This window comes from Arvicanthis niloticus, chromosome 1, assembly GCF_011762505.2.
Source record: "Arvicanthis niloticus isolate mArvNil1 chromosome 1, mArvNil1.pat.X, whole genome shotgun sequence".
In the NCBI taxonomy this organism is placed as follows: domain Eukaryota; kingdom Metazoa; phylum Chordata; class Mammalia; order Rodentia; family Muridae; genus Arvicanthis; species Arvicanthis niloticus.
Window position 1 is genome coordinate 52,509,957 of NC_047658.1, and position 14,412 is coordinate 52,524,368.

At 40.7% G+C, this 14,412-nt stretch overlaps 1 protein-coding gene across 2 annotated transcripts in view; it reads right to left on the minus strand.

Annotated features, from left to right (window-relative positions):
* Positions 1-216: 216 nt before the first annotated feature.
* Positions 217-14,412, minus strand: part of Sec11a (SEC11 homolog A, signal peptidase complex subunit) — a 28,528-nt gene continuing 14,332 nt past the window's right edge. Inside the window, exons 3-6 of one of the 2 annotated variants that reach the window (XM_034524922.2) lie at positions 12,437-12,586; positions 7,332-7,451; positions 1,028-1,085; positions 217-745 (exon numbers count right to left, since the gene is read on the minus strand). In XM_034524922.2, the coding sequence (XP_034380813.1) occupies positions 695-745; positions 1,028-1,085; positions 7,332-7,451; positions 12,437-12,586 (379 nt within the window). In that variant the 3' untranslated portion in view covers positions 217-694. The remainder of the gene's footprint in view (positions 746-1,027; positions 1,086-7,331; positions 7,452-12,436; positions 12,587-14,412) is intronic. The other variant, XM_034524930.2, reaches the window with a different exon arrangement.

The following is a 14,412-nucleotide window of genomic DNA, read 5'->3' on the forward strand; positions in this document are numbered from 1 at the left end:
CAGGCTGGCTTTGAACTCAGAATGTAGTTGAGGATGGCCTCGAACTCTTGACCCTCAGATTCTGGTGCTGAAATATTCCAGGAGCTGGGATAACAGTTATGTGTCAGCATACCCAGCCACATCCAAGCCTTTATAAGCCCATGATGGGTACTAAGACCCAGCCAAGTAAGGCACATCTCAGGAGCTTTCCCCACAAACAGAATTCAGGGAAAGGGATTCAATGTGCAAAGTCTTTTATTTAAAATTTTGAAAAGTTAAGACTTATGACCACCTCAATCTGTGCCATTCCCACTGTAAGGAGGAACGACAAGTTTGAACTCATGCAGAGCTGTGTTTTCATTTACAGAACTCTGTAGGCACTTTAAAAGTGAAGCTTGGCTTCAAAATACAAACACTGGGGGCTTTGGCTCAACCTTTTAATATAAAAAATTCACTGATGTACAAAAATGTGAAAGAGTGACAATGACAACATATGAAACCTTGTGATTGACAGTCCCCTTGTGTGCACTCCATGGTGCACATGCACCCGCCCACACATCCTTAGGTGTGGAAACACAAAGTAATGCAAACCAGTGCTACCAAGAAGTGCCAACGTGTGTGTTCTCTGAATATCCGCCAATCACAGACCAGGATCTACTCCAACATTCAGTAACAACAAGCACAGCATCTTCCTAGGGACAGGGAGGTCGACTTCTTACTCACGATGGACCAGCACAAATAAACCCAGCAGGAACAGTACTGCATACTAGAAAATAAAACAGGAACACACGTCAGGGATGCTTCTAACACCTCTTAAGTCTTCATCGGTCATAGACTCAATTGTGACCAGGATCAATTACTAAATTACATTATTCCTTCATGCTTTAATTGTAATCTATTTAACAGTTTCCAAAGTTAAACAAAAGAGCACTGTGGGGGAGGTGGGCTGAATCTAGGGCCTCACACATGCTAAGCACATGTGCTACTTAGCTATACTCTCAACCCTAGATCAGTTCATTGTTAATCAAACATACAGTTGCATTCTTACCTTAAATTTAGGATAGTCATTCATGAGGATTGTCACAATTCCAATATAAGGAACAAACCTAGAACAAACAAGTGAACAACTTATCATCACAGAGAATCACCCTAGAGGAAGCAGCTGCTAACATTTACTGACTATTAATTACTAGTACCTTCAAGAGTACTGATTTTCAGTTCACCAAGTCCCCTTGTATACATTATATTTGTTCCTTTCAATAGCCTATTACAAAGAAGTTAGGATTATGACCATTTTATAGATGAGGAAACAGGATCATGCATCCAAGGTGCATGGCTTGTGTGTGGCAGAAGTGGTCAGTACCAGACCAGAGACCTTAGCTTTAGTTGGTATCTCCAATGCTAGGGGCTGGGTGTGGCCTCGGAGCCTTTAGGGAGCTGCCAATCTTGGGCAGCACACTGCAAGGTACTTCCTGTCAGGTCGGCACTGAACAGAAGAGCACAGGGCTCCACCACCCCACTCATTTAACCATGGCCTGGCTTTGGTCCTCTTAATCCTCATTTTATTTATCAGAGAGGGTCTTGCAGTACAGCCCAGGCCTGCCTTGAGGCTACTTCCACCTGCCTTAGTCTCCTAAAATGCCGGGATGAGTACACGTGTCACTGTGCCTAGCTCTGAAATTTCTCAAGACCCATTTTTTTTTTTTTTATCACCACATGCAGCAAACCAGCCTCAGCCTCCATCTTCCTATATACTTCTGAAGTATGCTTTTAAATTCTTAGATTTATTTATTTTATTTATGTGTATGAGTGTGCTGCCTGTGTGTATGTATGTATATATACCTGATACGCACACATGCCAGAAGAGGGCACTGGATCCTCTGGAAATGGAGTTACAGATGGTTGTTAGCTGCACATGGGAGTTGAGAATCGAACCCAAGTCCTCTGAAGGAGCAGTCAGTGCTCTTACCTACCGATCCATCTCTCCAGCCCCAGTATTTGATTTTAATGACTACAACTTGCTCTTGAAATCCTTCTTCTTTTGTTTCAATAACCCACAAACCTATTTCTATACCTACCTCTAGACTGCTGTATCTGTACTTTCATTTCTTTCTCAAACTGGAATTAGAAGTGGGTGACCAAGCCCACCCAGTGTTTACAGAGGCTCTGGGGATCTGACCTCAGGTACTTACATTTGAGTTGTGAGCACTTTGACCACTGAACCATCTCTCCAGCCCTGTGTTCTCACTAGCTTTCTTTTTTCTTCATTCCCTCAAACTGAGCCAACACACTTGGTGACAAATCTTAGCACATTTGATATACTTCCCTTTGAGGTCTTTGTCACAATTTTAAGAACTTTGTTGTTCTAATTATCTGCTTCCCCTCTGACTCTGAGAGTAGCGATCTTGATCTCCCATAACCTCAAGGCTTTGTACACCCAACTTTCCAGTAAACACGCACAGGTGCACATGGCATTCGGGTGCGCACACACTCCCACACCAAGTTTCATCATGCTAGAGATCAAACTCAGGGCTTCATCCAGGCCAGGCACTGACTCTATTGCTGAAGTTTGCCTTTGGCCCCATACTGCCTGGTGGAATGTTTGAATAGGTTTTTCTTTTCATTTTCTTGGGAATTTCGTTTTCTCCAGATTTTAAATCTTCTCTCTATGTATGTAAGACACTTTTAACATTATAAGACTTCAGAGCAGGGGCTGGGCTGGTGGTACACACATTTAATCCCAGCCCTTGGTAGGCAGAGGCATGTGTATGGATCTGAGTTCAAGGCTAGCCTGGTCTACATATCAAGTTCCAGCTCAAATTATGCTACACAATGACACCTTATCTCAACAACTAATAACAAGAACAACAAGAACAACAACAATAACAATAATTCAGGACAAAACAAAAAACACTACCAGGGTGTCACTAATGTGATAGGAAAGGAGGTGAGCAAACACAAATGTTCACCTTTCTTCATTCTCCCCACCAACGGCCGACTTCTGAGTAGACAGGCCACAATGTGGCAATGGCCCAAGTGGACTTCAACTCTCTTATCACAGTCCAGTTTCACTGTGTGCACAGACCCTTCCTGCCATGCCATAGGCCAGAGAAACAGAAATCACCTCCCAGTTAACACCTCCACCATCGAAGCCACAGGCAAACTGCAACAGACACTGTTTCTAGTGTCTTTCACTTCCTCTTAACAACTCTTACTTTCCATCTCCTGTACTCTCTTTTTAAAAACTACACTAGCCTTCCTCCCTCCCTCCCCAGACCCCCTTCCATGTGCTAACGCCTCAGACAGCTGGCTCTTCTTTAACAGAGTCACTTGGGGCTGCAGCTGCAGCTCAGAAGGCAGAATGCTAGCCTAGCATACAGGTATGAAGCTCTGGGTTTGATCTCCAGCACCACATAATTCAGGTGTGGGGGTGCACACCTAAATTCCAACATTTGAAAGGTGGAGCCAGGAGTCATTCTCAGCTACAACAGAGAGCTTGAGGCCAGCTTGGGCTATACAAAACACAAAATCACCATTACAGTTTTCTAGTGTCCCCAGACTTTCTGAGTTTAAACAAATCCCTGAAACATGCACCCCAAACAATGCTCTTGCACACTCAAGTTCAAGATGTTTAGGTCTGATAGAAGGTGTGTGGCACAGGTACATGGTAGCAAGTGGTTTCACCACAGCAAGCCTGTGTTAACATGTGAGCTCTCCAGAAGCTGAAAAGAGACACCTACAAAGTATTGTAAACTCTGGGAGGGACAACAAAGACTCTTAACCACTGAGTCAACTATCAGCCCCATATTTTTAATTTTCAAAATAGGGTCTCACTGTGCTGCTGCCAACAACTTGACCTCAAGAGAGCACCCAGTCCCTGCCCCAGGCAGCTATGGCTACACATGTGCCACTGCACCTAGACATGAGCTTTGTATTACATTTACATGTGATTTACATGCATTTTATGGCATATCACTTTTTATGGGGTATTTTAATACATGTATACAGTGTGCACTAAACACATCAGGGTAATTAGCATTTCCACTCTACCATCAAAGCCTGTGGCACACTTTAGGGGCAGACATTTTGCCTGATGCACTTCACTTCCTGTTAAGAACACTTCCTCTTCTGTTGGGACAGCTTTGTCTGGATGCTTCCAGCATCACTGTTCCTGCTCCCCTCTTTATCTCATTCTTTTTCACTGGAACATTTTGTACCAACTCTCCTGCCCATCTCTCATCTTTCTCTGACACTGCTCTCTTCTCTGTGACTAACAGGTCCAACTTTCTGATTTTCCAAAGTCATCTCTATTAAATATTTTTAGTTGGTACAGTATTAATTTCATTTCTAAAAATCTTATTGTATGGTACAAGATGAATTAACCAAAAATTGTATAAAAGCAAAAAGAAGGGGAGATGGGATAGGGGTTTTCTAGGGAGGGGAATGGGGATGGCATCTAAAATGTAAATAAAATATTCAATAAAAAATAAATTAAAAAAAAGACAAATTAACCTTGAGAATTAGAATAGGTAAAAGAAACCAAGCACAGAAGATCACAACTGATTCTGTTTACAGGAGATACTGCACACGAGCCCATGCCTACCCAGCCGGTTAGCACTGTCAGCAGCTGCAGGAGGATGGCATGAGCTGTGCTTGCTAACAAATGTGGAGGATTATTTGAGGGTGGAGAGAAATGATCTGGAATTAGGAAGTAGTGACGATTGCAAAAACTTGTAGATATGTTAAAATCTGTGAACTATGCTCCTTAAAATAGAGAATCTTATATGTGAATTCTGTTTCAGTAACATTTTTAAAAACAACCTGGCTCAGAAACATTAGTGTCAGTGTGAGTAATCAAGAAAAAACCTTTTCTTTCTTTCTTTCTTTCTTTCTTTTTTTTTTTTTTTAAATTGAAAGGTAGTTGCATTGCAGTCCAGGCTTGCCTGTGAGAGTAAGGTACAGTTCGACTCTGAAATATCTATCAGCTTAGTGTTTTATAAACACGATTACCACAAAGGAAGGTGACTCATTACATTAGGTGTCAAGCTCGGTGGCAAGGAAAGTCGATGAAAAGTGAGTTGGGCAGTGAAACCGTCTGCCAGCTGTCCACGTCCCAGGTGTTTTATATTTCATAGAAACATTACTGAATCCAGATGATTACATTTTTAAATTAAAAGCCACTAAAGAGTTTATACTGTCAAAAATTGAGATTTTAGTTTAAATGTTATCTAGTCTGGAACTTTAAAAGAAGTTCCTGGAGAGGAAGCCTAAGCACTCACTTTACCTGGGAAATAAGATCTTTACTTTACCCAGCCCAGGGTCGCCTAGGCAGCCACAGCGACAACAGAGAAGAACCAAACGCACCTAAAGGGACACTTTCCCATGGAGGAAGCATACAGAAAAATTTGTCACAAAGCTTTAAAACGTGCATATGCTTTACATAGCAACTGTTTCTTAAAATTTTTACTGGGAAGACTGGATAGAACTGGATATATCTAAGAACAAATGTTAGATGTTTTGGTGTTCACAGAAGCAAACTAGAAATCATGCTAAGCAGGGCTAATGCTAGGACAGCCGTAGATGTATGAGACCCAGAGAACGGCTAATGCTAGGACAGCCGTAGATGTATGAGACCCAGAGAACGGCGTGCTAGCTCTGTGAGTGATAAGAAATGTATTGATTTATAAATATACTAATGACCTTGAAGTGAAAAGGTTTTGTACAATAGTGTGATTATTCTCTTATATAACAAATGTCGTCAGGCACGACGGCACACACCTTTAATCCTAGCACTTGGGAGGCAGAGGCAGGGGGATCTCTGAGTTCAAGGCCAGCTGGTCTACAGAATGAGTTACATAGAGAAAACCTCTCAAAAAAATTGATGGAGGTGGAAGAAAGTAAAGCAGCCCTGGTGCTTCCTGGCCATTCTAAATGTACCTGCAGACTTACAGCTAAAGGAAACAAAGACCAGAGAGATGGGCGAGTCTGATGATAGGAGCATCTTTGGAAATGAGGAAATCTGGAAATCTGGTTCTCAGAGCTACCAATGACCTAATGCAGATTATGTTTAGCTCCAACATAGGATATAAAAATTCCCCTGAAGTTGTATGTACACACACACACCACACACACACGAGCATTTGCAGACAAAACAACACAGTAGTACTTGTTCTGATCTGGGACTCCTCTCCATTTCTCATACTACAATTAAAGAAGCATTCTTTCAGAACAGCCACCTGTTTGCACAGCACAGCATCACAGTGAGATGGCTGTACACAGCTGACGTCTGGAGTGAGGAGCAGAGGTTCTGACAACAGTTAGAATGCTATGAAGCACCTAAACAGAGAACCAGCCCCCACCCACCCAGGTGAGGGGCGCCATGCCCGCAATTCTGCTGTGATGGCTCAGAGCATGGGCTCTGGAGCTTCCAGCCACTTAATACCACCACCATCAGCGTGATCTCAGATAGAGAACATGGCTTGTCTGAGTTTCCTCATCTGCAGAATGGAAGTCTTAAAAGTTGTTTGGAGGTTAAAATGAAGCAATACTTATAAGGCACATATAATGAGTCTGGAATATAGCAAGCCCTAATAAAGGTGAGTTATTGTTAATACTATTAATATATTAAAGAAGTAATTCCATACTTCCTTACGCCAGTAACTTACAATTCCTGTCCTCCACTGATCTGTTCTCCTGATAATATCTGAAATAAACAGGCTTAATATAATTTAAAATTTTCATTTGATCTCATCAACTTTCAACTTATATTGAAATAAATATAGGCTGTATTAACACAATAAAACTAATTCAGATGAACAATTTAAATTGTCTCAATAAAATTCTAATAACTTGTTTCACGAAGCAGTAATAACTCTATTTTAGATCCTAATAGCCTAGCCAAGTACAGATATCAATGCTCCTTGGGTAAATTGAATACATGATTCTTGTTTTTAGAAGAATCATGGTCTCAGGAGAATACCAGGGTCTCAGGTAGCCCAGGCTAGCCTTAAACTCACAGATTTTTAGTGAGTCTGGCCTTGAATTGTTTGGTCCTCTTGGTCTACCTCCCAGGAGCTGGAATTACAGGTATGAACCACCGCACCTGGCCAACATTTTTTTATTTAATTGTGATATCCACTATACCATTAACATTCGACTCTCTTATTGCATCCCATTCCTCCCTTCAAGAATTAGTATGCCTTAAGACTTAAGTGCACTTTAAGATTTATATCTTTTGAAGGACAAAAAGGTGACCTGGTGTAACCAGGACCAACAGTTATGCACTCAGTCATGCACAGTAAGACCATGTTTAAAGTAATACGAAAAGCCCACGGTGTCCCCTGGGTACTCACCCTCTTGCTCTCCCTACAACATCTTTCTTTTCCAGCCAGTGTTGCCCTTGCTTATAGAGGCCTCGGTCATCAACGGCATTATTATCTCCTTTGGTTAAAAACTTGATATGCCCATCTTGCCTTCAAAGAGTAAGAAAACATAAATCACCAAACACCTCATGGCATTTAATGCACAGAACCAGCTCTTGTTACCATGCACTGGGCACTCATCATGCCTAATAGCAGTTCTGTAATTGGCTAACAGAATGTTGACAGCTGGACTACTTAGCATGGAGAGAGCTAAGAAGTCAGTGAGAAGTGAGTGGTGAAGGAGCCGGCTGCACTACGCCAGCCTTACCATCACTGCTGCAGAGGAGCGTGAGTGTCTACAGATGACCATGCAAGTTTTACACCATGAGGAGATCAACCAATATATGAAACAAATCTCAATTTAAATTAAAACATACACAACCAACTTCCTACAATATCCAACAAATAAAATACATTTAATTATCCCCCAGGAAGTAACTGTTAAGTAGAGACTATATGAAACTACTGAACAGCATAGTTCCTTTAAGTAATCTGAAAATTTCTGCATGAGACAAAGTGTGTTAGAGAAGGAACCTCAAAATGGAGTAGGAGTCTGTAACGTGCAGCTGGTGAGATGGCTCATCAGGTGATGGCATTTGCCACCAAGGCTGACAAACCTGAGTTTGGTGGCCAGAAACCACAGAGTACAAGGAAAGAACCAATTTCTCCAGTTGACCTCTGACCTCCATATGCACTGGCAGTCACTCCCAAATGAAAAAATGTAATTGAAAAACAATAAAGGTGATTAAAATAAGTGTCTATTAAGGCCATATCAGCCAGCTGCAGCTGAGGACCTTATTTGACCTAACAGTTAAAGTCACGATAAAACTGCTAAGTCAAACAACTAGAAAGTTAATAACCTTAAGGAATCGTTCATTTTTATTCACCATATATTTAGTTATTACTTCTTTTTTTTTAATGTGTAAATGACACACTCCTCTTTATTGTACTAAGGTTTCACCATAGTTATTACTTCTATTGTATTTAATTAAATTTATTATAGCATATATTTATTCCCCACACTAATTATAATTTTAGTTAATAAAAGCTTAATGGTTATTTTATAGAAATTTACTTAAGCAGTAATGTGACATGCTATGATAGCGAGGATCTGGCTTGAATACTACACAAGAAAGAAAGAAATGAAGAGAATGCACATGCACAGAGATGGCCACATGCTAACCATCCGGTAGATGGTAGATACGTGGGACTCATTAGACCCCGCTGTGCATACTAGAAAACCTTTAAATACAAACTGTAAGAGCAAAAGTAACACAGACCAAGGGGTAAACAGTGGCTGCCTACAGGACACTGTGGCATCACACTATCTTAGTCTTCCTCTAGCAAATAAGGTAATTATTAGAAAAACAAGTTTTAAAAGAAAAGTGGAGTGTGGTAGTACACACCTTTAAACCCAGTACTAGGGAGGCAGAGGCAGGCAGATCTCTGTGACCTCAAGACTGGCCTGGTCTACAAAATGAGTCCAGGACAGCTAGGACTATTACAGAGGAACCCTGTCTCAAGTGGGAAAAAAGCCTCAATTTTTCAGGTATGGTAACATTTATTAGAATACTATCTTGGGCAAGGTGTAGTGGCACATGCTTTCAATCCCAACAGAGGAGACTGCGGCAGGTGTATCTCTGTGAATTCAAGGCCAGCCTGATCTACAGAGCAAGTTCCAGGATAGCCAGGACTGCATAGAGAACCCAACTCAAAAACAAAACAGAAAAAAGCAGAACCAAAAACAAAAGAAAACAAAACCATAAACTGTCTTGCCTAATGAAGAAATGATTGCTTTGGGGCTGCTGACATAGTGTGGTGAATTCTTGCCTAGCTTATACTAGGCTTTGCATCTGATCTCAGCCCAAATAAATTGAGCACGGCAGCACATGCCTATAATCTCAATCCTTGAAAGGTAAAGGCAGGAAAATGAAGGAGTTCTCTGGTCACACAGAGTTGAAAGACAGCCTGGGCTACATGAGGCCCTATCTCAGGGAAAAAAAAAAAAAACAAAACAAAAAAAACAAAAAAAACAAAAACAAAAACAAAACAAAAAAAAAAAAAAAAAAAAAACAAGTCAAGGAATTTAATGCTACTAAGGAATGGTTAATTCTAGTAATTTCTAAAATTGCTTTTAGGTTTACTTTATAATTATTAGTGCTCTGACTGCATACATGCATGTGTACTGTGCATATGTCTGGAGCCTGCAGAGGGCAGAAAAAGGCACTAGATCCCCTGGACCTGGAGGTACATGTGAACTGCCTCTGGGAAGGGGAGGGGAACAAGTGCACTTAATCACCGAGTCATCTCTCCTGCCCATCTTCTAGTGAGCTTAAAATGTAAAGCAAAACTTACAGTTAATAAATACCAGACTAAAATTAATCCAAGTGTCTTTAACAATCACAGTCTATAAAAAAGAGAAGGAGCTTCAGGTTTCCACTGACAAATACCCACTCAGGAAGCTGACTCCCAACATGCAAGAATTCAGGAGAAAGCTGGGAGGTGTTACAAACACCAAAGACACTTACGTGCAAATGGCACACTGAAAATGAGGTTCCTGTTTTAAAAATGCAAATATATACAGAGAAAAGTAACCAGCAGCTAACAATTCAGTAAGCGGAAAGAATGTCTGAGATACCCTGGGGGTTAAAGACAACGCCAGAAACATCAGGGAGGAGGAACAGGTCAACCAAAAAACCAAAACAAAACCAAAAACAAAACAAAGACAAAAAACAAAAACAAACAAACAAACAAACAAACAAAAAAAAAACCCAACACTAGCCTCTCAGAGGCTGAAGAGAAACCGCCAGAAGGGAAAGAGTGCCACTGACTGGGCTAGTCCCAAAGACCTGCAAATACTGTGCTTTCCCCTGCTGGGCTGGAATCAGGAGAGATCACTATTGATTCTTGAAAAAGCACACATCTCTCTCAATGACTTAATGCAGAACAAATACTTTTCCCTGGTGGCCACCCTCAATCCACCTGTCAAGATCTGCTAGAGCCAGGTGCGGTGGTGTTGGCCTGAAATCCCAACACCTAGGAGGCAAAAGGAAGATCACAACAATTCTGATCCTGAGTGTTAAGGTACAAGTGACCTTTCCTCACTCTGCTGTCTTGGATGGCTCAGACTGTACCAATCTCTTGACTTCACTTCTCTGGTGCTGGGATAAAGGTACAAACCACCCAAGATGAGTACCTATTATGGAGAAAAACTACAAGATGTTGAACCAGTCAGAATTGAGGACTTAAATGCAAGAGAGCCTTTCAGGTCCCCAGTATCCCACCCCATTTGTTCATTTCTTTCTCTCCTCCTCTTCAGTTTCCATAAGTTCAAACAATACAGACTAGAAAGACTGGGAATGCACAGCTGGACAGGGACCACCCACTTCAGAGTTCATGATTCATTTTTCTTTACACTACCTTAAGAAAGCAAGACACAGGGAAGCAAGACACAGGGAAGCTAAACTTTTTGCTCATTGTTCTTACCCTAAGGTGAAAGAAATATGTTCTTTCTGTTTCTAAAATCTAACATTCCATATAGAAAAACAACTTAGATTTTAGAAATTTATCTTGGGCTTGGCACACTGGCACCAGAACACATGATGCAAAAGCAGGAAGGTCAGGAGTTCAGTGTTGCGTACACCAGGTTCACATGGGGAGTTCAAAGACAACATTGAGAGTCAGGTCTCTTACCATGTGGATGATTGGGGGGTGAATTCAGGTCATCAGGCTTGGTAATAAATGCCTTTTCCCACTGAGCCATCTCACCAGTTTCTTGAAAAATTTTAAACCTTAAATTTATTTACAATTATGCTATTTATGTATATTGCCATAGTGCATATGTGGAGGTTAGAAGACAATTTTTGAGATTTGGTTCTCTCCTTCTACTGTGGGTTCTGGGGACAGAAATCAGGTCACTCTGGCTTGATGGCAAGCGCCTTTACCTGTTGAGCCATCTGGCCAGCCCTCTTTACTGAACTTTGAAAAGTCAATATATCTGGGTCTGGCCTGGTTTAACTCCAGTATTTCAAAAGAAGTTCACATACTTATTGTCACTATATTGCTTTACAGCGTTTGTTCTCATTTTAAGGTTTCTTTATCCATTAAGGTTACTTATATTCCATTATAGCAGGGAATTATATTTAGGAATATTCTTTACAACAAGATTTTTGAGACACACACAGACTGATAAAGAATTAGAAAAGAACAAGAAAAACTTCTGAAAAAATATTCAGAGAAATAGGTAAATACCTATCATCCAGAGTTTTCCAAATGTTCACCAGACTTCATAAAACTGGGTGGAAGTAAAGATGGAGGATTCCCTGAACTTTCTACAGTGTTTTATTATTAGAGAAGAGACTCATTAGCACAGGCTAGCCTTCAACTTGCTATGTAAGGCAACAATGACACTGACCTTGTCTGTCTGTTTCCATGTGCTAGGATTACATGTACTCAGGGCCTGGGTGTTGGCCTTCTGTGCTGGGGGTGCTGACCCAGGGTTTCAGTTGACCAGCTGGGCCACATCTACAGCCCTCTTTATCTTTTTTAAAAAATGTTTTATGTATATGAACATTTTGCTCACATGTATGTGTGCCAAAAACATGCCTGATGCCCCCAGAGGTCAGAAGAAGGCATCAGATGACCTGAAACTAAAGCTACAGATGGTTAAAAGCCATCACATAGGTGCTGGGAGCCAAACCTGGGTCCTTTGCAAGAACAAGTACTCTCAGTAACTGCTCAGCCATTGCCCAGCCCCACTTCTCAACAATTTTTATGTATCAAAATTAAACAATTCAAACTGGGCAGCGGTGGCACATGCCTTTAATCCCAGCACTTGGGAGGCAGAGGCTGGTGGATTTCTGAGTTCGAGGCCAGCCTGGTCCATAGAGTGAGTTCCAGGACAGCCAGGACCACACAGAGAAACCCTGTCCCGAAAAAAACCCAACAAACAAACAAACAAACAAATAAATAAACACTTCAAACTCTAAAACAAAACTTTACAAAACCACAGACACAGATGAAAAACTGGCATGTACTTTTCATGGATCTTTAGGACTCGATGTACTATAGGAATCTCTCTTCCTTCTATCCTGAAAACAACGATTTCCCCCACACGTATAGGATCTTCAACTCGGTTCGTGAGGAAAAGGAGATCCCCTCTGTGAAAAGCAGGTTCCATGCTGCCACTAGGAGGAAAAAAGATACAGAAAGGCAGGTTACATCTATTTCAAAATTAGAAATTCAGCAAAGCAGCAGATGCCAATGTACCCCTGTGGTGCACTCTGCACTTTAACAACCACTGTGCCATAGATAACTCTGTCCTCAAAGTAGGTTGTCCTAATTCATGCTCTTCCTTCCTTCCATTCATTCATTTTGGAGACACAGTCTCACAGTATATACATCAAGATGCCCTCAAACCTGTGGAGATTTTCTTACCTCAGCCTTCAAGTGTGCATCATCACACTCAGCTTGGTTTCTCCTAACTAGTAAAGGAATTTCTTTAGTTATTACTCTTCACTAACTAGTTCCATTTTAAGCATTGTAATTCAAGGATGCTCAAGTCTTGAAAAGGGCAGTGTTACTAATTCCTTAACCTTTTAAAATTTCAAATGACAAACAATATAAAAGAATGAACTTTAAAAAACACTGCCCTTATTCTGGCTTCATCTGAAAATACTAAACATATTCAAATATTCAAATGAGAACTGGATCATCTTCTGCCATTTATGAAGATACAGACCATGATGACCTTATGAGTTCAGCTAATTATGGAGGAAACAGCTCATCGAGGCACAAAACGGCACAAAGGTGACACTGCATTATCAAGGCGTTTATTTGTTTTAGAAAGAGAAGTAACATAGACGATAGCGATTTCTGTCTAAGAATTTCAGAAACTAGGAAGAAGTAGAGAAACTCATGAGAGCATCTTTCCTCTTACCTGCTGTCTCACACCCAGTTCTAAAAAGGCCCTAAGAGCTTTGTGTTATCCAGAACTCAAACCCAGGTTTTCAGTGATAAGAACATTAGTAAAAAGTAAACATATCAGCAGGACATTAAACTCAAGACAGGTATCATCCAGGCACAGACACTACTGTTTGAAGACATATATGGGGACAGCAGTGGTTCCCAAGCTCCTGTACACTGGAATGAATAACCTAAGCAATTTAAAGAAATCCTCATGCCCAGGTCACACACAAACCCAGTCACATCAGAATACCTGGGAATGGGAGGCAGGCATCATTGGATCCCCAGAAATTCTACCATAAAACAAAACTGGGGAGCTATAAGAAACACTGTTTGTATTTGTATTTGTTATTATTTATGGATTTTCTTTTTTAAAACATTTGGTTGGTTTTGTTTTCCACATCTTGTTTTTGAGACAAGATATCACCCTGTATGGAAGGCTAGTGGGACTATGTCCATGCTGACATGAACTTACAGCACTCTTCTTGCCTCCCAAGTGCTGGGATTACAGGAATATTTGTCTGTTTGCTTATTGTTTTGTTGAACTTGAACTCACAGCAATCCTCCTGTTGGGATTACAGTCTTGTACCACCATGCTAAGCTACTATATGGTTATACTTAAAGCTTTTATTACAGGCAGGCAGATCTCTGTGAGTTCAAGGCCATCCTGATCTACATAGCAAGTTTCAGGCCATCCAAGGCTACATAGTGAGATTCTGTCTCAAAATTAAATAAATAAAAAAACCCTGTTATTTAGATTGTCAGGCTGAGGTTTGTAGCTCAGTGGACAAGGCCCTCAGCTAAATATCCAGTACTTACAAAAAACTAAAAAAATTTTTTTCAAATAGATACACACTGTGTGTATATATTATATACATGCAAATGATAAGGATAAGAAAACAGAGAAAAGAAAAAGAAAATGCACTTATAGAATTATCTCAGTTATATGTAAAATTATACATGAAGAGAGGCTACAACATTAGCAATGATTTTTATCTCAAAGTTACAAAGACAGGTTCAATCTAGATTTTCCTGTTTCTAGCATTTC